The 24,846-nt window shown below is 44.5% G+C and overlaps 2 protein-coding genes across 3 annotated transcripts in view; one reads left to right on the top strand and one right to left on the bottom strand.

Annotated features, from left to right (window-relative positions):
• The window catches only part of pikfyve (phosphoinositide kinase, FYVE finger containing), a 32,348-nt gene extending 15,434 nt beyond the window's left edge, over nt 1–16,914 (bottom strand). Inside the window, exons 1-22 of the mRNA XM_070837735.1 lie at nt 16,855–16,914; nt 15,189–15,385; nt 13,165–13,329; nt 11,384–11,493; nt 11,019–11,190; nt 10,669–10,876; nt 9,702–9,728; nt 9,404–9,493; nt 9,151–9,307; nt 8,229–8,386; nt 6,698–6,809; nt 6,323–6,470; nt 6,021–6,185; nt 5,610–5,672; nt 5,378–5,507; nt 5,068–5,248; nt 4,900–4,974; nt 4,533–4,640; nt 4,263–4,403; nt 3,827–3,953; nt 2,856–3,730; nt 1,739–2,128 (exon numbers count right to left, since the gene is read on the bottom strand). Of these exons, the coding sequence (XP_070693836.1) occupies nt 1,739–2,128; nt 2,856–3,730; nt 3,827–3,953; nt 4,263–4,403; nt 4,533–4,640; nt 4,900–4,974; nt 5,068–5,248; nt 5,378–5,507; nt 5,610–5,672; nt 6,021–6,185; nt 6,323–6,470; nt 6,698–6,809; nt 8,229–8,386; nt 9,151–9,307; nt 9,404–9,493; nt 9,702–9,728; nt 10,669–10,876; nt 11,019–11,190; nt 11,384–11,493; nt 13,165–13,329; nt 15,189–15,372 (3,786 nt within the window). The 5' untranslated portion in view covers nt 15,373–15,385; nt 16,855–16,914. The remainder of the gene's footprint in view (nt 1–1,738; nt 2,129–2,855; nt 3,731–3,826; nt 3,954–4,262; nt 4,404–4,532; nt 4,641–4,899; nt 4,975–5,067; nt 5,249–5,377; nt 5,508–5,609; nt 5,673–6,020; nt 6,186–6,322; nt 6,471–6,697; nt 6,810–8,228; nt 8,387–9,150; nt 9,308–9,403; nt 9,494–9,701; nt 9,729–10,668; nt 10,877–11,018; nt 11,191–11,383; nt 11,494–13,164; nt 13,330–15,188; nt 15,386–16,854) is intronic.
• Nucleotides 16,915–19,102: 2,188 nt separating this feature from the next.
• sgo2 (shugoshin 2) lies at nt 19,103–24,649 on the top strand. Of its 2 annotated transcripts, none has more exons than XM_070838316.1 (8): nt 19,103–19,185; nt 19,289–19,464; nt 19,614–19,688; nt 20,535–20,602; nt 20,739–20,890; nt 21,026–23,155; nt 23,845–23,956; nt 24,075–24,649. In XM_070838316.1, the coding sequence occupies exons 1-8, from the start codon at nt 19,119–19,121 to the stop codon at nt 24,190–24,192; spliced, it is 2,898 nt and encodes a 965-aa protein (XP_070694417.1). In that variant the 5' UTR covers nt 19,103–19,118; the 3' UTR covers nt 24,193–24,649. The 2 variants fall into 2 exon arrangements, with proteins under 2 accessions (XP_070694417.1, XP_070694415.1); XM_070838314.1 differs by having other exon boundaries at nt 23,842–23,956.
• Nucleotides 24,650–24,846: the final 197 nt, after the last annotated feature.

Here is a 24,846-nt window from a genome sequence, read left to right as displayed (position 1 = left end):
GTGAAATCAGAGAAACTGACTCTTATTTTTTTCCAGAGCTGCATATACATATATACATACTGTATATACATACTGTATATACATATATATACACACACACACACACATATATACACTCACCGGCCACTTTATTAAGTACACCTGTTCAACTGCTCATTAAGGCAACTATCTAATCAGCCAATCACATGGCAGCAACTCAATGCATTTAGGCATGTAGACATGGTCAAGACGACCTGCTGAAGTTCAAACTGAGCATAAGAAATGTGATTTAAGTGACTTTGAACGTGGCATGGTTGTGAGACCAGACGGGCTGGTCTGAGTATTTCAGAAACTGCTGATTTACTGGGATTTTCCCACACAACCATCTCTAGGGTTTATAGAGGATGGTCCAAAAAAGAGAAATATCCAGTGAGCGGCAGTTCTCTGGGCAAAAATGCCTTGTTGATGCCAGAGGTCAGAGGAGAACGGCCAGACTGGTTCGAGCTGATAGGAAGGCAACAGTAACTCAAATAACCACTCGTTACAACCAAGGTATGCAGAAGAGCATCTCTGACGGCACAACACGTCGAACCTTGAAGCAGATGGGCTACAGCAGCAGAAGGCCACACCGGGTGCCACTCCTGTCAGCTAAGAACAGGAAACTGAGGCTACAATTCGCACGGGCTCACCAAAATCGGACAATAGAAGACTGGAAAAACGTTGTCTGGTCTGATGAGTCTCGATTTCTGCTGCAACATTTGGATGGTAGGGTCAGAGTTTGGCATAAACAGCATGAAAGCATGGATCCATCCTGCCTTGTATCAACGGTTCAGGCTGCTGGTGGTGGTGTAATGGTGTGGGGGATATTTTCTTGGCACACTTTGGGCCCCTTAGTACCAATTGAGAGTCGTTTAAATGCCACAGCCTATCTGAGTATTGTTGCTGACCATGTCCATCCCTTTATGCCCACAGTGTACCCTTCTTCTGATGGCTACTTCCAGCAGAATAACGCGCCATGTCACAAAGCTCAAATCATCTCAAACTGGTTTGTTGAACATGACAATGAGTTCACTATACTTAAATGGGCCTCCACAGTCACCAGATCTCAATCCAATAGAGAACCTTTGTACAGCCGACAAATCTGCAGCAACTGAGTGATGCCATCATGTCAACATGGACCAAAATCTGTGAGGAATGTTTCTAGCACCTTGTTGAATCTATGCCACGAAGAACTAAGGCAGTTCTGAAGGCAAAAGGGGGTCCAACCCGAAACTAGCAAGGTGTACCTAATGAAGTGGCCGGTGAGTGTATATATATATATATATATATATATACACACATGTATGTGACGAGACATATTTTGCAACGCACGCTCTGTGTCCACTGGTGGGACTGTGTGCGCGCACGTGTCCGTGTGTCCGTCTGTGTGTGTGTGTGTGTGTGTGTGTGTGTGTGTGTGTGTGTGTGTGTGTGTGTGTGTGTGTGTGTGTGTGTGTGTGTGTGTGTGTGTGTGTGCGCGCGCACATCGGGACAGAACTCCGCTGTGCGCGATCCAGAGAGCAGAGGAGACTTATAAACGCGCGTCAGAGACAGAAATGACCTGCCGTGGTGTAAATAAGATAGATAACATGAGGCTATTTAGTTAATAAAAGAACAAGGTACAGACCTGTTCTATAGGAAAGGGAACCTTAAATGATTTCTGCTGTGATCTGGCGCTATATAGAAAATAAAATTAAATGTATTTGTCAATACAGCTCACCTTGGGGGCCCAACTCATATCATTCTGTTTGCTTGGCTTCTCCTCTTCACTGTCGGTCTTCAGCGGTGGCTTGACCGTGGCGTCCCCCACCCTGCCCTGGCCACTGACAACAGAGCTGAAGGGGTCGCTGGCTGCCCTCTGCTGGATACGACCTCCCTTTGCTCTGTAGTCAGCCAGCATCCGAGCCAGATCCTGGCTGCTGCTCAGCTGCTCTACGATGCGGGTGCTGGTGAGGTTGTGGGAAGGCAGGACATCGATGTGCCTCGAGTGCGGGCCGCCGTTGGTCAGTCCACTAACCTGAGAGGAGGGGGCAGAGTCTTTGAGGAGCTGCCGCTTTCTGCGACCATCCAGTTCCTTGAAATCCTTGTTGAGGAGAGGAGACAGATAGACCTATGGGACAGGGATAACACAGGTGAGGGTCCAGGAAACACTGGCTGTATAACACAGTCCAGTGCTGCAGTGATCGGCCCATTCATTGATCAACCAATCGCTGATTGGACTCACAGAAAGTAAGCTGTGGGTATAAAGCCTGCCACTGGCCAACTATTTCTGTCTGCATTCCCATCCCCTTCCTGTATCTGTGTCCTTTTCTGATGAAGACAAACATACCTTGATAACGTTGCTAAACCCACATCACAGAAGCTTGTGTGATGTGGAACAGATCGGTACATTGGTCACGTCAGTGTAACTTAAAGGATGGGCCAAATGAAGTCTGACTGACGATGTCAGAAAACAGATCTGGCATGAGAGTCTTGCTAGACGGAGTCTGGGCTTAGTTTGGTTTAAAGGGATACAAAGAAGCCGGAGCAGGTTTTTCCCCTTGTATCACAATGATACAGGGTTCAGCCAGACCTTTCCTGCCAATTTGCCAAAAAAGAAAATCTGAAAATTATTTTGATAATTGATTAATATGTTAAGTCATCTGTTTGCTATTGTAAGTTGCTATTTTCAGAGACATCAACTTGGAACTTTTCAGCATTTTCTGATATTTTATAGACTAAACAATTAATCAGCTGATGGAGAAAATAACCAACAGATTAGTTGATAATGAAAAGCTTTGTTAGTTTCAGCTGTTATTCAGTAAAAGTGAATAGATAAAAACAACAAAGCTAGGTACCTGATCGGGGAAGTAATCCCTGCTGGGGCAGTGCATGCCAGCAGGTGTGAGAAGGAATGGTTTCTTAAATGTGATGAAGGGGGAAATGCACAGAATGATGTCCTTAAGCTCCTGCTTGAAGACAGCAGAGATAGACTTGAGGTGGTCATCAGATGAAGTCACCTGCTCTGCCACAAACATTCCCGTATCGTCCTGCAGGGGGTCACAAAACAACCTGGGGGTGGGCACCTCCAAACCCTCCGCGTCCTCCATAGCGAGTGACTCCTCCTTCACAAGGCTTCCCTCTTCCCCACTCTCCCCCTCAGACACCCTGATGAGGGTGTCAGAGCTCATCTCCTGGTCTTCCTCCATGAGGAACGGAGGAGAGACACACAGAGACAATGCAGAGGGGCTGGAAAACGGTGAGGAGATCATCGTCTCTGTGTTGGCAGCCTCCTCCTCCTCCTGGCCACAGGAGGGTGATTTGGGGTTCTGCTTGTGTTGGAAAGTGTCTATATCTGCGCTTTTGGACAACGACTCAGAGGGAAGCCCTTCCTCCTCAGGTTGTCCTCCCAGTGCAGAGTCGTCTGTCCCTGCCGTTTTCTCCTGGCTCTCTCCATTTGCCTCCTTGCCTCCCCTCTCTCCATCTGCCTCCTCCTCTGCAGAGGTGCCCTCCAGCAGGCAGGGGAACGAGGTGCCTTGGGCCAAGCTGGGCGGCATGGCAAACTCATCCATGAGGAAAGAGATCTCCAGCTGTGAGTGGTAGGCCACACACACCATCAGCATAATGATCTCCTTCACCCTGGCCAGCTCGTAGTCTGAAGCGCCACGCAGCTTGATGGAGCATCCCAGATGAGGAGGACAACCCTCAAAAAACATCAGAGTCTTCACTTCATCTGGAAGGACAGACAAACAGAAAACCAGCGTTTACTCTGCTGGGCGTAATCATCTCAAGTCGCAGTCGCAGTGGAGAGCGGATGTGTGCGGCTTACTGTTGGCCAGAGTGAAGGGCTGCATGTAGAACTTGTGGCAGGTTCCCAGACGAGGTTTGGTGAGGAGCTGGTCCATGGACATCACCAAGTCTCCCTGGGTCATACGACTCACCCTATCCAACACTTGCTAAAGTGACAAAGAAGGAAAAGTGTCGACATGGCCACAACCACAATGGAAATAAATTCCTTTAGTTCCTTTAAATTCCTGCGTCCCGCTTCTATTTTGTGCCATTTCTAATTACCTTAAATGAGTTGTTGTGTTAAATTAAATGTTTTTGGTGAGCATGTGAACAGTGTCATGTGTCGTTTAGCTGCATGGCAGAATGACCAAGAGGAGGCAGAGACATGGACGCAGAAAGCATGATTGATGGATGTCTACACCATATGCAAAAACTGGCCAATGCATGAGCTCTAAAAGCATTGACTGTGTACTGACTGGTTTGACGTTGATGACCAGCGTGATGCCGTGCTCTAGCAGCATGTCCTGAGCGATACGCGACACGGTCTTCTCCACTAATACCAGGTTTGGACGGACGTCTACTATGCGCTGCACATAGTTCTTCAAAAACTCTCTTTCCTGAAGGACAGACAAAAACAACAATTCTTTTCTTAGTTTTAGGAAATGAGGGCAACCGCAGCTGTACACCAGGCACGTACGGTTGTTTCCTCCATCTGCTGTTAACTGCGGCTCGTGTGATTTACTGACCTGTAGCACTATGGGATCGATGCAGGTAAATTTGGTCTCCTCCCTGTACAGATACTCTATGGAGCACTTCAGCAGCAGAATCTTGGGGTTCTTGATGTAGGGATTCATCTGATTACAAGTATCAGGTTTTCAGTTAAATATGAACACTTCCAACACCAGCTGTGCTGTGCGTATTTTCACCACCAATGTAGTTGTTATTTTCATTCTGACCATTAGCGCAGATTTCAAAGAGGAATGTGAAAATGATGGACACAGTAAAGAACAGCAGGATCCACATTATGCAGTTTTCAAACTGATTTCAAAGAAACACTACGAATGAGAGTTCAGACAGAAATCAACATGACATTTTTGAGGAGCATTTCCCTACCTTCTTGTGTGCAATGTTCTTGGTGCATATGAAGCCATTTACCACCGTCGAGTCAAACTTCCTCCCTCCAGAAATCTGAAGCACAGGTGGAGATGGTTATACTTACTTACACATGAATGTGTTTTGATTTGACTACAGCTGGACTCATTTGATGAGGTGGCTTCTGACCTTCTTGATGTGGACCAGCTGGCGGATGTCCATGTCGTCATCGCAGTTGCGAACGTCGGGCCGTACTGTCTGCACCACCTGTCGCACTACGGGGACGATGATATCCCGCCAGGACAGAGACAGGGACTCACTGTAGAGCAGCTGCTGCAGCAGCGCCATCATGTGGCTATGATTGGCCGAGCTGAACAGGGGAAGACAAATTAAAGGTTACATTGTCTCTGCAAAAATCGCTTAAGTATTCTGATAAATGACAAATAACGGTAAATAATCAATAGATTAACACAAGCAGTGGTATTTTGTCTCCACTCACAGCAGCCTCTCCATGGCCTTCTTCTCTCCGTTCTCCTCTCTGAGCTGGTCCAGAGAGCTGTGGTGCCACCCCAGCGGAGTAAAGAGCATCTCTTTAGCCTTCTCCTCCACACGACGGTTAAACAGAGACTCTGGAGGAGCATCAGATTAGGAAGAGGAGGCAGGTTTAGCTACAAGTTAGGCAATGCAGTATGTCGTCTGTTTAAATCAATAAGGGTGTGCCGAGTTCCTACCCTTTATGAAGGCATCACTTATGACAATGTTCTGTCCTCCATCCTCAGACACAAGAAACTCAGCTGAAACAGGACAGACAGGCAATAAGTCCTAGATTCAGAGTGAGATCCCCATGTGCGATGTAATGCTGACAGCAAGTGTGGTACAATTTAGTCTTTAGTTCATGTATTTTTAAAACACAATCCAGCTGAATATCTATAACAAGACTGGTAAAGTCCTCACACAACACGACAGAACTGGAGCAGTTTTGTAAAGAAAACTGGGTACGACAGATGTGTAATGCTGACACAGATCAGCCCGCATACAGTCAGTGCTCCAACTACTGCCAAAGGTAACGCAAGGCAAATAAGGAAAACCTGCTGTAAACAGTTTGAGTAATAATTGTTTTCTCTGTGTGTGGTAAGATTTACCTTTCTGCTCAGTGACAGCAGGCACGTGTGGATACTTGGACTGTTTCTTGATGTGGAAGTTGACGTTGTTTTGCTCCATGTTGAGGTTGATGGATGCAGCTGAGTCACTGTCCATCACTGACTGGAAACTGCTGACAGACGTTCTCTTGCTGGGGCTGGCAGAGTCTGGAGACAGAGAGACAGGCCAGTGAAGCTGCAGCTGGGGAAGCCCCTTGGAGGCAGCCTGTGCAAAGAGCAGTGAGCCACTCCAACAAACTACGGCTGCAGGTGTTTTACTAAAGCATCAGACACACGATACATACTGGGCATGGTGTACTCTGGTTCATCTGCAAGCTGCTCAGTGTCGCTGTCGTCAAACTTGATGTCCTTGAACCAGGACGGCTCTGAATGTCCCTCCAAGGAGTTGACACTATCACTGTCTGGAGACGGTGTTTCAGAGAACTCTGTACTCTAGAGACCAGACAGAGAGACGTCACCATCAACACTTTGTAGTTCAATGAAGTAATCAGCCGTCGAAGCTGCCACAGATACGTCCTCTGATGTTGTCAGAAGACTCGGTCAACATTAACAGGGGTGTGATGTAGCTCAAGTAAAACAGATGGATTACAACATTTGATGATTTAAAATGTCTCTTTTCCACTGTGCATGGTGTTTTCTCATCAGAAAGAGTCTGTTACCTGGAGGGGCCGGTAGAGAGCATACTCATCCCTGAACAGCTGGTCGTGGTGGGTGACACAGTCCAGCCAGCGACCGTCCACCAATGCCTGGCCTATGGCGATAGCCTGAGCCCTGCAACACAGAAGAATCAGAATAGAGACAGAAAACACAGATCAAGAGCAGCTTTCAACTTGTAAATGAATTAGATATGTGAGGACATGATCATTGTTCTGCACTGAGCACACTGAGCAGAATTTGTTATCTTAGCTATCTTGTTTCACGATCACTTAAGTAGTTTCAGTTTCACTCACACACTGATAAAGTTTACTTGCACTTAACCAAAGAATGGAGCAAGGAATAACGAACATGGACAGAATAAGTCTGTTATGAGAATTCCCATCCGAGGACATTCTTGTGAATTGCCAGACAGAGTGGCAATCGAGGGTGTGCTCTGCAACGGTGTGAAGCCTCATATCTACAAGGACAAGAAGAAGTTCTCACGCCAGTAGATGATCTCACGATGTGTGAGAGCTACACCCACAACTCCCATTATAAAAACCAACTGTACCTGCTCACTGGTTGAGCCTTTTACTCTGTAACCTCTATGATGTTGTTGCACTGTTAAACGCTCCTCTTACATGTAAGATTAAACTTTGTTATAACTTGCAAGCTGGCTCCAATCTCCTCTACCTAAAGAAGAAGTCTTTTGACAAAGTCCACACACCATAAAGCTCTAAATAAATGCTGGATAGACACAAGCCCCATTTACTCTGCCTTTTTAAGCCTATTCCGCCTCGTCGTCTGTGTAAAATGTGATGGAGGGTCATTTTTATTGTGCCTCCGAGCGGGCAGCGGGGGTAGTAACAGAGCTGTATCGACGTCTGTAAAAGAAGTGGACAGCACTAGATGCCAACGCTGTTGTATTACACACACACGTCACATTTCTTTCTTTCTTTCTTTTCTTTTCTGGAAAGCTGGTATTTGATCTAAACTCACACACTGGGACAGCAATTTGCTGCTATTGTTTCGCTGCTATCTTAACAGCGATGTTGCTTGATTTCTGTTTAAAAAGGGCTATAAAAATGAGATATACCGTGTACATATTCTATATCTATAAACATGTATAATGGGTTTACAACTTAGCCTATCCTGGCCCAGAGCAATCCCTCAGTGAGGACGAGGAAAAGAGTTGCAAGAAAACCAGTAAGGGAAAAAAGAGACCTCAAGTGGCCTCAAGTCAAAGAGAGGTACCCAACCAGTCAGTGTAATACTTATTTTGACTTTTTACTAAGATCACATTAAACCTCTAGAAACCAGAATTAGTTTTATTAATCCCCTTTGGACATCTATGGCTGTCATCTAATTGGAGGCATTTTACAAAATCAAACGGGATCAAAAGTTACAAAAGTAGACCTGATGGAAAGGTAGACCCACGTACTGTATGGTGCTATACTGTAGGCTGCCGTTTCTGAACTTATTTGGTTTCTTGCTGACATTTAGATGAGAAGGTCGATACGTTGAAAACAACACATTTATCCAGTGAGATCCTACCTGGTGGAGATGGTGCCATTCCTCAGCAGCCAGTTAACAAGCTCTTTTCCCACAATGCAGTTGGGGTAGGTCCTCAACCAGTATCTGTGGTCCTGGAACTCCATTCCTGTGCTGTTGTGGCAGATTTTCTTCCACAGGTCCTTCAGCTGGGAGGAGTCCTGCAGGATGTTTGGTACGTCAGTATGTATTCATCACTTAGGTTTAAAAATGTTCACGTTTGTTCCCCTTTTAAGACTTTTAAGGGTTTCAGTTAGGGGAAGCATCAAAGGATCAGTGTAGGGAAGGGAAGGAAAAAACACACAAACCCAGCAGTAACTGATACTTTTGGATTTGATTCCTTCAGCAGAGAATAGCAGTGAGGACAGCGCTGAACTATACACCTGGTATGTCGAACTTGAGACAAACAGTTGCTTGTTTACACATCTAGCAGCTACAGAGCAGCATTAGCAATCGTTTGGAGTTGTGTTTCCGTCCACATGATACATGCAAGTGTAACAGTCACTCCCTTTTCGCTCTGTTTTTAGTTTCTACCCACCCCTGAGGGAATGAACTGGCTCTTAGATGCTCCACTATGTTCATCAGCTAGTCGTCCGCTGTGTCTGCCTGCTGTCTTGGTGCTGTGCTGGTAGTGTACGGTCACTATTAACAGCTTATTGTCTGGAGCCAGCTGATAGCTGTGGCCAGAGATAATGCTGTGAGAGCAGTGTGAATGGAGTGAACTGAACTAAACAGTGGGCTGAGGCTCACTATAAAGCTCTGGAAATCTGAGAGCAGCTGCAGGTTTTGGGTGCCAATTCTCTGTGGACTCATCCCTTCAAGTGACCCCTTTCACGCTGTCGTTTGAAACATTGTTATTGTGAAAATATCCTATCTAGCCGCTTCAGACAAGGAGTTGAAAAACAGCCAAAAGTAGAGCAGCCACCAATAGGATCTTCCTCTCCTCCTCGCTGTGGTCCAGCTTGGTGCCGCTCTTGGTGCCTGACATGGCTCGGCTGGTTGGCGGGCTGACTGAGCTGTCATAGGAAGGCACCATGGAGGACCCGGAGCGGTCCAGCGACAGGTTGGTCACACTGGCAGACCTGTGGTAGAGACCAAGAGGGAGTGTTCACAATGCCGGCTCGACTTAAGTGTATTGAATCAAGTCACAGCACACTGTGCTTTACAAGCAAACTGACCTCTTCCTAGCTGGAGATTTGCCAACGTCTTCTTGTAGAGTTGTCAGTCTGGAGCTGAGGCCACTGTTCTGAGGTTCCTGGTGAATCATGCTAACACACACACACACACACACACACTTTGATGCATACTCTGTCTGTTGTTATCTTTACCTCTATGTTGGCCAGTCTAATTGATAATCCATGAATTTGAACATGCAGACGACTATTGTTTACAGAGCTAAGAGCATCGGCTTTTACTTACAGATGGCTAAAGCTCAGACAGATGTGACAAATGAATAAAACAAACAGCAAGACTCACTTCTTTCTCATCCCAATAGGAGTTTTTCTAGGCCAGGAGAGAGAGAGGAAACAGATTTTCTTTGAGGCAGGTTGATAGAGAAAATAAGGAAGGAGCACACTGATTCAAAACAACAGCAGGAACACAAGCATGAGGTTATAAAATGCATGCCTTGTTGGACGATCCCTTAAGCAGAAACTAATGTCCTTGAACATCCATTTCACAAGGGGGTCCATCAGCCATTAGTTGAAGTCGTGCTTTACTAAAGCTGTTCTTCCCAAAATAGATGTTTCTCCAGTCTTCTTACAGCTATTCATTAATTAGAGCCAGTTTTCCACACTGCATTACCGGCCTGTCAGATCACATGCTGCGAAGCAAAGCTGACCCGGTGAGGCTTAGGTTTTCTTTACATCTCACTTAATAAGTAATGGATGTCGCAAGCTTACATTTAATTCCTCTGATATTGATATTGCACATTTAACATGCCATGACATGATTTGGTTTCATGAGTCTTGACCATGCACCATGCACCATGTCCATCCGAGGAACACACAGAGGTTTCAAAACAGCAGAAAATCGAGGCAGAAAAAGAGCGAGCACAGATTGCGGAGGCTGGAAAAAACCAGAGCAGTGTGTGTTCATCAAGAGTAAAACCATAGAGCGACAAATCCATTGCACATGCTAATGACAGATAACAAATTTGTACAAAAGCAAGATGGGAACCGTACTTTGGTTGTAGGTACACACACAGCTTTAGCATAAAGAGTTTATTTGTGGTAAGCATGAAAGGTAGGGGCAAAGTGCAGCTGTGGAGGAGAGAGCATTAAATCAGAGTGTCTGGTTTTGGGCAAAATCAAATTGGTAATTTTTTAATTCACAATGAGTCACACTGAATGTGAACACGAATGTGAACTTGATTGTTTGTGGGTGGGCAAACCGATCAAAGATTTCTCTGACGTGATTCGGCCCAGTGTGTGAGTAGGTTCACCTCTGCCAGGCCAGGTCTTCCTCGAGGAAGATGTTCCTGCTGGCTTTACGCCCCCCCACGGGTGTCCGAGGCTCGCTAGGCTCCAACACACACACGGAGCAGGGAGAGTCAGACAAGGCGCTCAGGTCCTCGCCAATGGAGCCCGAGTCAGCTGAGTGAGCGTAGCTTAGCGCTAATTTACGGCAGTATGTACAGGCCCGCAGGTCTCCTACGGACAACGAGGAGAGGTCAAGAAAGACAGGGGAAGGAGGAGAGGGTGGACGACAGAAGGGAAGAGGAAACAAATAAGGCAAAATGAAATGAATGCAACCATGTTAGGATTCTTATCTAACCTTGAGTATGTCACTTACCTGTGTAGCCCATGAACTTTCCAGGGATTTCCTGGTTGCAGCAGCGGCTACAGAAGATTTGGCCGCAGAGTCGGCAGTGATGGCGGCGGCGGAAGGTTGTGAACTTCTCATTGCAGTCGTAACACTCTTTACACTGGCTGTCTGGCATCCAGTACTGCTTCAGATCGCTGTCCTGAAAGGGGACAACAACCTGAGTGCGCTGCATTCATCCACAAAGAGGTGCTGCGTGGGCTCAGTTAAAGGCTGTTAAAGTGTCATGGCTCAAAATATATGTATTTAAATGTCCGCAGTTCACTACTTTGTCATACACATTTACAACATGCCAGATAACACGCACAAGTGAAGCATGTGAATGATGTGTATACCTGGCTCTTTCCCTCCATTATTTCCTTCAGTCTCTTCAGTGCAGTGCGAAGTTGCACAGCTGTGCGAGGGTCATGATTGCTTAGAGAGGTGTCCGACTTCCTGCTACCGTCTGAAATGTAGAAAGAAACACACAAGCGCCCACAATGAACAAAACAACTGAAAAAAGGTCTTTAAAGTCCCTGCTGCATTGTCAAATATGCCCTCTTAAGAAAATACACTGAATGTGAGGAGATAATGAATGAATTCATCTGCATCATTTAAAAAAGTGACAAACATTTGACAATGCACTGCAGCACCTCATTAATAGCCCTTTAAAGTTGCAAATGTGTATAAAGTAACACATGATGCGACCAATAAGAGAACTGGGCAAGAAACAAAAATGTGTTGAATAGAAATGTTACCTTTCAAATTATTCACGACAAACATCATTCCAATTATTAGTATCCGAGTGGCAAACATTAGAGCAAACCAAAGACTAACAGAAAGCGCTTCATTGAAAATGCAAATATCAAACCCACGCACACGCTTGCATGCACAGAAATCAGTTTGTGTAAGGCCATTCTTTCAGACTGAGTAGTTCCAGTCAAGCTAAAAGCATCTTTAGTGAAAGCACACAGTGCAGAGGAGCCCTCACCTGGCCAATCCACTGTAATCAGAAAAGACATGAGAACGGACGTTACAGCCTGTACATGCATTCATCTTTCTGATGGTTTTCAGCACTAAATATTTTGCTACCCAAGCATCACTTTTAGTTTGTTTTCTCCATTCTTTGCTCTGAAAGGTAAAATGTGTCTCCTTGTCTGCTCCCAGCAGCACCTATCAGAGTGAATTCAGTGTGACAGTTAAACACACCAACTATTAGAGAGCTGACGGTAGAATAAAATAATGACAAACCCCAGAGGACCTGAAACTCACTGATCATACATTTGATGGTGCTGAATATATTCTACACAGAGCAACATCGGGCCCCTGCTAATAAGGCCTAATTGCACTATATATGAAAATGAATCTCCACAGGAGGACAGGGGACCGACACAGTGGACAGGTCAGCAGTATGTCTACTTTCATCTAATATCTGCACATTTTGTCCGACTTGGGGGTGACGACAAAACTTTGGCATGGATTTTAGAGATACTGAACACTGAACTATAAGAGAAGGTAGAAGAATAAAACTCTCCATTCTGCAATGCCAAGTTTTTTTCAATTTCATTGTGCATCTTGATGATGAAACTGAATTCAGGAGCCTCAAGAGGGCACAAGGGAACTGAACTTTAATGTAGAACTGTTGGTCCCTGTGCTATCAAGGGCCTCTGATTAGATTATTGAGTACAAGACGGAGGCTTAGAAGTCAACTAACAGAGGTTCAAATGATAAATAATGCAATCAATGCATGTGTGAAGCCAAAGACAGTAAATCACCTGGTTTCATGAAGGTCATAAAGACAGGCACTGTCTGAACTATCCTCCTATCTAATCCCAGTGTATAAGATCTCATTTTTCAGTGGACAACAGCACATATTGTACATTAAATGCAACCCTTTAATGATTTCTACACTAAAAGTGACGTATCAATCATTTAATCACAATCAGGACAGTGACAGACCTGGACTTTATGTATATGAGATACTTTTAAACAAGCTTTCTGCAACACTGACTTAACACCACGTTTGGAAAATAACTTACCTTGACAGCAAGCTACAAAATAACAGTGTGTTAGAGCATCCATCACAATCCAGTTTCCTACAAGACACAACTATCTATACTGTCTGTGTGTGTGTTACCGGAGGCAGTGGAGGTGCGTCGGAGGTGGTCTGGGTGCTGTTTCCGATGTGTCCTCGAACTGTAGAGGGAGTGGGAGGGACTGGAGGACCACCTCCTCTCCGACTGAGGAGAAGGGGACGGCACATCTGGCTTCTCTGAAACCGCTGATGGAGGACGTCCCTCCTCTACACACACACACACACACACACACACACACACACACACACACACAGACACAGACACAGACACAGACACAGACACAGACACACACAGTAAGACAACGTGAAGAGGAAAGTTAAGTGTGTTTTGTCGAACCAGACAAAAATGTAACTACTGCATTTGCTGTTTGCTTTATTCTCGGCTCTTCACTGATTTACTGTAACATGTTGCATCGTGTTCTTGGGCATCATGTTGTTTATATATTGGGATGTTTATTAACTCTATAATTTATTTAGTTTTGTTGGGTCCATAATCAGCTCAGTGTGTTTGAGATGAGTACTCTCATCCCTGTCTGATGTCTCATGACGGTCTGCTTTAACCAAACAGGACTTTGAACAGACACCAACAACTTGTGCAAAGTTCTTGACCTTGACGTTTTCATTTTGATATCAGCGAGGTAAATAAATGCTGCTACATGTCTCAGTCCTTAGTCACAGTTTTGACTAGTGTGATGGATTTTTACAAGCAGTCACCTTTTAACTTCAACTGTTAAAGTCTCACAACATGTTTTCATATTGCAAACCTCATCTCAGAGTGATGTCGGTGCAAGTGTTACCGGGGAACAGGGAAAATGTTAAACAGGGAGAATAACAAACGTCCCACAGTATCCCATTTTCCCAGAACACATGAATGTGATCCACATTTTCCAGTGTGGAGACACAGTGGATCCCAGCGTGACTGTAGTGAAGAGTTCTTACCTCAGCTCAGAGTGAAGCTAACAAACTGGACCTTACATAAGCTGCACCAGCCACCTTTGGATATAACTCATAATAAACAGCTCAACACTAGACCTCTACGAGCAGCTGAATACAATGTCACCACCGCTCCATTTGGTTTGCAAGAAATGTGGTCTTATCTGTCTCTCAAAATAATCTCTGACTTGCAGATACCTAAGCACCACCTTGGTTCTCCAAATCATGTTCCTGCTTTCATTTTGAAAACTTTTGACTGTGCCCCCGTCAGTTATAGTTCTTATTGTTGTAATAGCCCTGAGTGCACATTGTTTAAACCTGTGATAAAGGACCATTTAGAAGTGTAAGATGAGGATTTTGAGCTGCCTACTTGTCCAAAGTTTGTTTAACACGACAAAATACATCAACTGATAAAAATAGGACAAAGTGAAGTAACATTTACCAAACACCTGCTCTGCTTCTGTGTGGAATTCACAGAAAGTGCAGCACTTGTCTTGAAGTCTGGTCTGTAGAAGTGTCGGTGTGAGGCCGGCTGCCAGTGAGGGGACGAGTGCTGCTCAGGGGTGGGGCTGTAGCCACAGGAGTCATGTGGCTCACTGCTTCCTGGCACTGGTCCAGGCACACAGTCTATCACATGACCTCACAGGACCATGGTTTATTTCCCTGACATCTGTAAACTACTCCAAAATAGTGCTCAGGATAGGTTTCAACTTGCTGGTATGTTCCATGTGTTTTTGTCTGGTGGATTTATTATGCTCTGTTTAAAAAAATAAATGACTTGACTTGTGGTTATAAAGCAGTGAGCGGCCTCACAAAATGATTAACTAATGTATCAATACCCTGTGACTTCATTCAGTTTAAAGGACACTGTTCATGGCCATTTTTCACCTACTTTCAAAAGGTCTTGTTTTGGGTTTCTTTGTAGATGGCATATTTGATGTGATGCTTTAACAAAATTAGTCAAACATGACAAGACGTGACATCATCTACACATCACTTTCTCACACAGTCCAGAGAACAACAGTCCAAACAGCTGGTATGTAATGGGCCAACATCCATAACCTCATCCAGATGCTTTTGTGTGTGTGTGTGTGTGTGTGTGTGTGTGTGTACACATCGTGCACATCCCTGACCTTTGTTGTTGAAACGAAACAGGTTAACAAATGAGCTGTACGCTGAGCGGAGGGGAGGCTCATCCTGCTCCGGAGTCAGTGGCTTGAAGTGTGTCAGGTGGGAGGGGCTGGTGGGCGAGATGACAGGTGGCTCCACGCTCCAGTCCGTTGAGGATGAAGACGATGACTTGTCATCAGCAGCCATGTCACTGCTAGTCCTGCAAGAGAGGCAAAGAGCTATCATAAGCATGTGTAACTGATCAAGGACTCACAAACAGCTGAGGTCGTAGACCAGGATCACGGGGATCACAGTTTCCTTGAACAGACCATTAGGTCTGACATAAAATCAGTCAACTAGTGCTGTGTTTTTATATGCTCACTTTCACACCATCATTGCTACTGACATCTCATTTCCTGGCCGTGATAATTGTCCCCTTTCAAATGCTGTCTTCTGTCATTAATTGAGAAGCAATTAGAGATCCCACTAGACCAAAGCACTGGACCTCGTAGTACCGCTGTGGACCACTGAGCTGACGGTCTGTTTGGTTAAATATAAGCCAGGCTCAGCCTAACTTTACAATGACTGTGTTATTAATGCTGCCGTCTAAACTGCAAGTACAACAATATATGCAAGAAGTGGCTGAAAAGGGAAAGGAAATGTAGCTGCAGGAAGCTTAATCACTAATCTGAACCTCTGGTATTTAGCTTTGTAAGCTCACTCAGGAACACTTCACGGTCATCAGACTAGTGAGGCAACACAAGCTGAACTATAACCAAGAAGCACCAATAACCATCCACGGTAACGTACAACACCTTCAAATGAGGAAGTTCAATTCAGCCTGTTATGTGACCCTTTTGTTTCAAATAATAATAATAACACCAGCTCTGCGAAAACATCAGCCTCAGGAAAGGCTCACAGCAGATTTGTTTGCCTCTGGCTGTGCGAAGTAGGAAGGAAAGTGCCTCTATGAGAGATTACTATGTGGAGATTGGATTGGTGATTGACAAGGCGACCCCACAGCTGTTACTCTCGTCTGTTTATCTTGTGTTTACTAGCCGTGTATAGATCGGGAACAGCCCCTTAAATCTCCCCTGGACTTACCCTTTGAAGAAAGCTACAGATTTTGAGTTTGCAGTGCATGCCATGTTAGAGGATACGTGTGGAGGAAATAGCAGAAGTAGCAGCATCACGTTCTCCACCCCCTCATCACATGATGAGCTACAACTGACCGTGTCTGTTTGACAGCCAAGCACCAAGCCCTCGTCCTCACCACACAGTATATCCCACAGAAAATGGACACAGCATAACGCTCAGTATACCTGGCACAGTGTCGGCACGTTAGCCCGCCGATGTTTCCTAACTTAGCTAGCACCTGGCTCGCTAATTCAACCACACTTGGTACAAGTCAACGTACATGTCAGCGTATTTGCCATCTGCGACATTTACAAACAAATGAGTTCAGCTTTAATAAAGTACTTTCGGTAGCAGCGACTATGTGAAACACATGATAACTAATACAGGACTAGCTGGCGTTAGCCAACTAGCTTACAGTAGTTACAGCTGTTATTTAGCCGGGCTATCTAATGTTAGCCTCCTATGCTAAGTAGCGTTCACCAACCGTATCGTTAGAGCAGGTCACGCATGAAATATGACTGAACTGCCATGACAGAAGAAAATGCGAATTACCCGTTGACTGTATGAATTTGGCATTAATGTATGAATCACGCAGACTTCGAGGACATCTGCAAAACACCAGAAAAAAGCCGACTACGGTACACAAGCAGCCCCGACCAATCGATCCCTGCGCCGAATCCAACTGTTGTGATCAAGAGAAAAAGGCAGAAGAGGTCACAGTCAGAAGCATCGATCGCACCTCTCCACTCTGATGACATGTTGATGCCCTCATTCCCAAACATAGCGTGTATGTAAGCAGGTCTTTAGTGAAAACACTGATTGCACCACCACTACAGAGATCAACAACTATGCATGTAGGTCCTCTGTACATACGTACATATCGGCTATATCCAAAATAACGTCTTTGGACTAAATCACCTGTAATTCTACCTGCTTTTACTATCAAGGAGCGCATCTGCAGCCCGGACATTGAACTGTTTGCTGTTGGTCTTCGCCCACGTCGCCTGCCACGGGAGTTTTCACATGTTGTCATGGTGACTGTTTACATTCCTTTCTGCCAATCCAACTTCGGCGTGTGACGTCATCCACTCTGCCACAGCCCGGGTACAGACTCACCATGGCAAACTCACCAGACTCACCAGACTCACCATGGCAAAGGCACTGCCCAACTTGATCCAGTATGGGAACTGTTTCACCAGAGAGGAGAGGACCCTGGACCCTGGACCTGATTTACTTTTGTGTTTGAAGTTTATTGTTATTCTTTTGGAGCTGTGTGTAACAAAAAACAATTTCCCCCTGAGGATTATTAAAGGAATTCTGATTCTGATTCTGATTTATTATCATGGCCAGTGTTGTATACTGCAGTCCCAAAGCAAACTGCACACACTTTACAAGTATAACGATTCTGAAGGTAAGAAAAAAATGTGCATATAGTGATGCGTATAGTACAGTACAGTATAGTATAGTATAGTACAGTACAGTACAGTGTAGTATAGTATAGTATAGTACAGTACAGTGTAGTATAGTATAGTATAGTACAGTACAGTGTAGTATAGTGTAGTACAGTACAGTACAGTACAGTGTAGTATAGTATAGTACAGTACAGTACAGTACAGTGTAGTATAGTATAGTACAGTACAGTACAGTACAGTACAGTGTAGTATAGTATAGTATAGTATAGTACAGTACAGTGTAGTATAGTATAGTACAGTACAGTACAGTACAGTGTAGTATAGTATAGTATAGTATAGTATAGTACAGTACAGTACAGTGTAGTATAGTACAGTATAGTGTAGTATAGTGTAGTACAGTACAGTACAGTATAGTACAGTGTAGTATAGTGTAGTACAGTACAGTACAGTGTAGTGTAGTATAGTATAGTACAGTATAGTGTAGTATAGTATAGTATAGTACAGTATAGTGTAGTATAGTGTAGTAGAGTATAGTGTAGTATAGTATAGTGTAGTACAGTACAGTACAGTGTAGTGTAGTACAGTATAGTGTAGTATAGTATAGTGTAGTACAGTACAGTACAGTATAGTATAGTATAGTATAGTATAGTATAGTATAGTATAGTATAGTATAGTATAGTGACCTCATACTCTATATACAGGCGATTGATAGATAGATCGTCTGTGATTGGCTGTCCGCCACTAAGACCCGCCCCTCTGCGCTTGCGCGGAAACGCGGCGCATTTTGTGTTTATGTTTGAAACGGAATCGGCGGCTTGATCGAGATAGTTAGCTAGCTAGCTAGTTAGTTATCTAACTAGTAGAAAGGCCACGACGAGTCTTCTTTGACCATTTTACGGTCGGTATTAAGGTACTTTGTTTACATGAGACTAAGTCTAAATGAACGTTTGATATCAGTAAGTTTAGTCCAGCTTTGGAGGGTAACGTGCTACTTACTTATCATTCAGATGTTGTTAGCTAGCTAGTGTTACCGTCGGCTAAGTCACGTTTGGACTACAAAATGAACAACATTTGTCTGGTTTGTCAGCAGAGTTGATCGCCTGGTTATGCTGGTCTGTGCTGGTTCCCTGGATGTAACTCTAACCAGTTTTCTATTGGTTAGCTTAGGTGCTAGCTTCACTGTCGGCTAGTTTAGAAACTTGAGGGGAAGCTTAGTAAATAATGTTACCGTGTGTTACCAGGCCCAATGGGACAGACACATCGCCCATCAAAATCAACGTTGGCCATGTTTGCTAGATGCTGCGGGCTGTGTTTAGTCAGTGCTGTAAAAAGGCTAACACGTTTGTTTTCTTGCAGGTTATTGATTTCCTTCGTGTTTACCTGATTATGTTACCAGGGAGGACAATGTTACCCGTAATGTCTTCCAAGCAGACTTCAGCTGCAGCATCCAAGATCAAAAATAAGATCCTCAGTGAGTCTGTCATTCATTTTACAAGCTGATATTTCCCTACAATTGCTTCATGGGCTCTTTAATGTGTATTTAATGTTGCAATGCTTCTGTACGACCGCACCAGACACCTCCTCCTTCTTCAAGGTCTCCTTGAAGACCAACAACAAGGCCTTAGCTCTTGCTCTGGAGGCCCAGAAGGAGAGGAGCAGGCAGCTGGAGAGGGAGATCGTGAACCTTCAGAAACAAGTGGAGGCTCTGTGCTTCGAGTTGGCCACCAAGAAATACAAGCACAGAAAACTGGTTGGTTTGTTGTTTGCTTTAAAAAAAATAACAGCAGGGCATCTTTGACTGGAGGCAGTCATGTCTGACTACAAGTATTCGTTTTAATGCACAAACTATGTGAGAAATGTTCTGTGTGATTTGATGATGATCTTGTTTTTCTCTCACAGCTACTCATTGTGAAAAACCTCCATAGCAACACTCTGCAGCATTTGGACATGGTGGCTGACCTGTTCTCTGACAGTGTAAGGATTTCCCTCCAAGTACCAACTGTTGCTGTTTGTATGGAAAGTTTGTGACGCAGGGTAAAGGTAGCACAGCATTGCTGAAAATCCCATGACGACAAGTTAAGTGCATGTTTGAGACATGAGATCTGTGAACTGCAATAACTCAGGGGGAACGATGATAGGCATTAATATTAAAGTATTGCTCATCCCTCTGGTCAAAGTTTGTATAATCTTTACTTAACCATAGATCTGATTTGTCTAATTGGACCTCAGTAGGCCAGAAGGAAATAGTTACACAGAAAACACACTACAAGTGTATCACACTAGCACCTTCATACAAACAATATAGAAAACGTCCACAGACAAAGAAGTGATCTAAGGTTAAAAGTTCATAATCTTCCAGTGGGATGAAACTTTCAAGTCCTTTGATGGGGTATCGAGTCGGGATCGTGTATAATGAACAGGTGTTTTAGACTTGAGAGCAGATACTCTGAGGCAGCTGTCGGAGACATTTATAAACAAAAAGACCAGTGTGTAAGTTCTCTTGTTGCTACCGAGGACCAACCTACTTCTTGATATAGCACATAGACATCAGCACAATATTTATCTCCTGTAATGATGCACAGTGGTAATCTGCATACTTTTTTAAAAAGTATAGTGAGCAACACATGAGAAGAGAATATCTTCACAGTCAAGGTGGTCTAATTTTACAATGATTTTCTTGTCATCAAGACTAAATCAACCCCAGTTCTGGTATGAGGAACCAATTTTCAATCAGATTGAATGATAGCAGTAGAAAATGCTCAGCACTATCAAACTATACCAGATATAGTGTGTGATTGTGACTGCATTTATTACCCACAGGATCTTCCTAAACTATCTGACAAGACCTCATCTAGTGACCTCAACGCAGAAAATCTTGTGGAGGGAAGGTGAGCAAATACTGTATTCAAACTGGCATGTACTTTGAAATTAGAACTTTTTTTCATTTAGACAGCTGTGAATGACATCTGCTATTTCTTTGTCCGTCTCTTCTCCCCCTGTCCCCTCCCCAACTGTCATCATTAGTCTTACAGATGAGTCGCATCCACAGCCAGACAAGTCGGGGGCTTTGAGATGTCCCCTCCAAAAAGTAACAACGGACTTGGCTCATAATAAAATCTCTGCAAATGTCTTCAATATCCAGAACGGCTCAGAAAAGTCCACTGACACTTGCAGTGGTATGGAGCTTTAGAATTGTTGGTGTTTGTCATAATACATCTTTATAAGTTGTCATTAATTGCCCTGAGATACTGATGTAGAGTTTCTTGGAAATAATAATTTTGTTAACTTGTGTTTTTTTTTTTTTTTTACAGATAACACAGATGCTGAGAAAAGACACTCGAGCCAGCGTGTACTTGCTCCCCAGACAGGAACGTCCTGTCCGCCCAGCAGCCTAAGGGATGAAGTTGAGAGGCTGTCACTGATGTTCTCCCAACCTGAATTACATAGGAAATCAGTCCCCTGTCTCCAGAACAGTCCAAACCCCATAGCTTTAAGCACATGTGATAATCCTGAGCCATCTATTTCTGGTGATGTTCACCTTCCCAGTAGCTCAGTCATGGAAAATCAACATGGAAACAAACAAGAGAAGACTGTGATTCTGAATACAACCATGGAGATGACACTAAGTAATGCTACTGAGATAGTCACTGTGGAAACCAAGTCCAAAAAAACAGGCCGCTCTGGAAAGCCAGCGGGCAAGAAGAATAAGGAAGAAGCCTGTGGGTCAAGTAAGATAGAAAATCCACAAGTGAAGACCTCAGTAGATTCTAGGTGGAGTGAGGTTCAGAGTGCTCCCACTGAGACGGGTGACCATATGCTAGAGGATATTAGAGATCCAGATGTAACTGAGCTCCAGGCACCCAAAACACAGTGTAAGAGTGTCATGAAAACTACCTCTTGCATTCCCAAATGGAGAAGGTTTGAGTCTGGCAAACATCAGAAAATGGCAAAGGACATCTTCAAATCCTGCGAAAATACCAAGTCAAAAAAAGAATCCAGCGACGTATCACCAGACCTGGACGATTATTTCACGTATCCTAAAATTAAGTTCTCAAAAGCAAGCGAAAACGTGGATGGGGAACCAGAGACCGGCACTGCCGCAAAAGCAAAGTCCAAAATCACATGTAGGAGGTCCAGGACTAAAGACGGGAGGGTGTCCTCAGTCTCCAGGAAAACCTTTGTCACTTTGCCTTTGTCATTGCATGAAAGTGAGAGCTGTCAGGCCAAATGGGACTTGGTCCATCATGCAGCGGAAGAAGAAGTTGAGGGAAAATATGAAGCTTGCAAAGACCAAGACCTGCGTGAAGAGTTCCTGTTTTGTGCAGAGGATGTCACACTTCCAGAGCCACAACATGTGGGCGGTAAACCACAGAGCGAAAAGAAGACTGCAAGAGATTCCTGTGAAAGTCCTAAACCAAGATGCAGAGGGACGTTTGTTATCTCTATGGACAGTGATGACACCTCATCCAACAGAGGGTCATCAGAAGTTGCCGTCACAGAGCAGCTCTCAGTGCCTCCTCCAGGATTCTCCAACTGTGAGGCAGAACAACTGTCAACTGTCCTGGATTCAAGTGTTGTGCACCGTTCAGAGTCAAGCCCACACGTGGACAGCGATAGACATGTTGTACAGGAGACACTGAGCGCCTGTAAGCGTCCCTGGGTCGCCACTCAAGATTCACAAAGCCCTGAAGAGGATTTCCGCAGCAGTCATGCCCATGAAGCACTGCTGCTGGACTGCACCTCCGCAACAGAGTTTCAGAGGCCAAAAAAAGCCAGACGAGATGAAACGAGTCGCTCCAGTAAGAAGAAAGGTGCGCAGAGGGAGAAGTGCGATGATCACTTGAGTGACAGGAAGAAGAAGAAAAAAAGTAGCCATAGCAACAGAGGACTGAGATCAGAGGATGAAGCGTGTAATCTGTGGGGCCGCAGTGACGCCTCACCTCTCTGTGGCAGCGATGGTCCTGAAAGAAACACAGAACAATCATGTGATTCACCGGTGGTTGACTCATACTCTGACATCAGTGGAAAGGATGAACATGTCTATGATTCAAAATGCATTGAGTCAAAGTCCAGGGTGGATCGGAAACCAAACCGCTGTAGGAAGACATCCAAGCTGCACACACTCACAGAAATCAAACATACAAGGGACACATTTGTCGTCTACAGGCGGAAAACCGAAGACAGTGTTTCACTAAGCAACACGAGGACATCTAGTGTGTCACATGCCTACAGCCACGGACAGCCTGTAGACACCTGTGAAGAGGCATTGCATCAGAATGTGGGGGACCTGCTGATCGATGAGATGCCACCATGGCTGGCCATAGATGTGAGCACTGCTGGCGCTGAGGTGGGCTCCTTACTCAGTAGTCCCAGGAGGGAGACCTCAGGTGGGGCTGCAGTGACCGACATGTCTGCTGCTTTCACAGCTGAAGCCTCTCCAGGTGAGCTGCCCAGTCAGGTGTCTTTCTTGAAGTTACACATCCACCTCCATTCACACTCAAACTTATCTAGTGTCACATTTATTGAGCTTTTTCATTTGAGTGTTGGTCTGAAAGTCAGATAATGATTTTTACTAAAATAATGAAGTTAGATGACCTTGCCATTGTCAGTCGACAGGCTGCAGGCTGTTTAACAATGCGCTGTAGCAGAGTTCAGTACTCTTCTGTTTTTAGTGTCTCACCACTCTATTGTTGCATGTGAAGAATGTGGTGAGTGAGTGAGTGCAGTTTTCAGATTTAAAGGGTTGGACTTTTTTTAAATCTCTGTGGTGGTATCTAAATCTCTAAAACTACCCCCCCCACCCCAAGTGTTGACAGCAAGGTGTATTTATCATCAGAGGATCAGAGAATCAGTGTTCTGATGACTTTATTATAAGTATGCTCTTTGACTGTGTGAAATGTCATTACTGCTACTGGGGGGTGAGGGGCAGAAATCTGAGGAGAGAGAGAGATATTTAAAACCTGAGCCGGAAAAATGCAGTTTTCTTATGATGTGTTGGAATGGCTGATTTTATTTCTTGTTTTTGTTTTGTAGACACATGACACATGCAAATACTTCTTCTGTAAACAAGTTCATTTCTTTGTTGGGCTCAAAAGGCAACTGAATTCTGATTTGTTGTGTGCTGCAGCAGGAAGCGTCTTAACATCACTGACCAACACCATTACAACCACAGACGGTGAACGTGGAGGGAGAACCAGGAGGAGAAATGGTGTCGTCAGTTATAAGGAGCCGGCCCTCAACAGGTGAGGACACCTCGGCTAAGATCTGTGTCCACAGCCCAGTGACAGTGCTCGTTAGATCAGAGAGCAGCAGCGACTAATTACATGTGCTGATTTTAACATTTTTTTTCCCCTTCTACAGCAAAATAAGGCGTGGAGATAAATTCACTGACAGCATGTTTCTGAGCTCTCCAGTTTTTAAAGACGAGAACAACAAGAAGAAGAAGCACAAGAAGACTGGAAGCAAGCCAAAGTCATAAAGTTCCATTTTGGTGGATTGATCATCATCATCATCGTCATCATCATTATTATTTTTTTACCCAGTTTATTTTAAGTAGTTGGTTTCCTTTTAAAACTTAATAAAGACCTTCTGATCAGTCTTTGTAGTGTGTGTGTGTGTGTGTGTGTGTGTACACTTCACATTACAGACCTGTTGCACTAATTTCCCAGTACTGTCTCCCCGGTGACGGTCTGACAGACTGACGGGAGGTCGGGCATGAATTATTCAGCCCAGACTGTTCACCTGAGAAGTCTGTTCCACATCACTGTGAAAGGCTTGTGTTCCCCACAGAGGTCCCCGTGCTCAGTGCAGCACGACTGCAGCCGACCACGTTAAGATTTAGTGTCTTCGTGTAAGCCGACGGTCTTGTTGACGTACAGATTTGTGTGGTGAGTACAGATGTTGAATTTGTTTGGAAATGCTGCTGATTGTTTTTTTTTTTTTTATCTGCCCATTAAAACGTGTCATTGCCAAGAAGAGATGGATTCGGTTTGGTATTTGTTGCACTCTGCTGTTTTACTGCTAGTAAACTTACTGTGCAGTCCTCTCATTGCACGTGTTGGGAGCTGTGTGGGTCCAACAAGTGTCCGGGTCATGTTCATGTTGCACTGCGCCTGCAGCAGGAAATGAGCCC

Source organism: Pempheris klunzingeri, chromosome 10 (genome assembly GCF_042242105.1).
Source record: "Pempheris klunzingeri isolate RE-2024b chromosome 10, fPemKlu1.hap1, whole genome shotgun sequence".
Taxonomy (NCBI): Eukaryota; Metazoa; Chordata; class Actinopteri; order Acropomatiformes; family Pempheridae; genus Pempheris; species Pempheris klunzingeri.
Note: the sequence above shows the minus strand (reverse complement) of the source record. Positions and strands in the feature narration are given on the sequence as shown.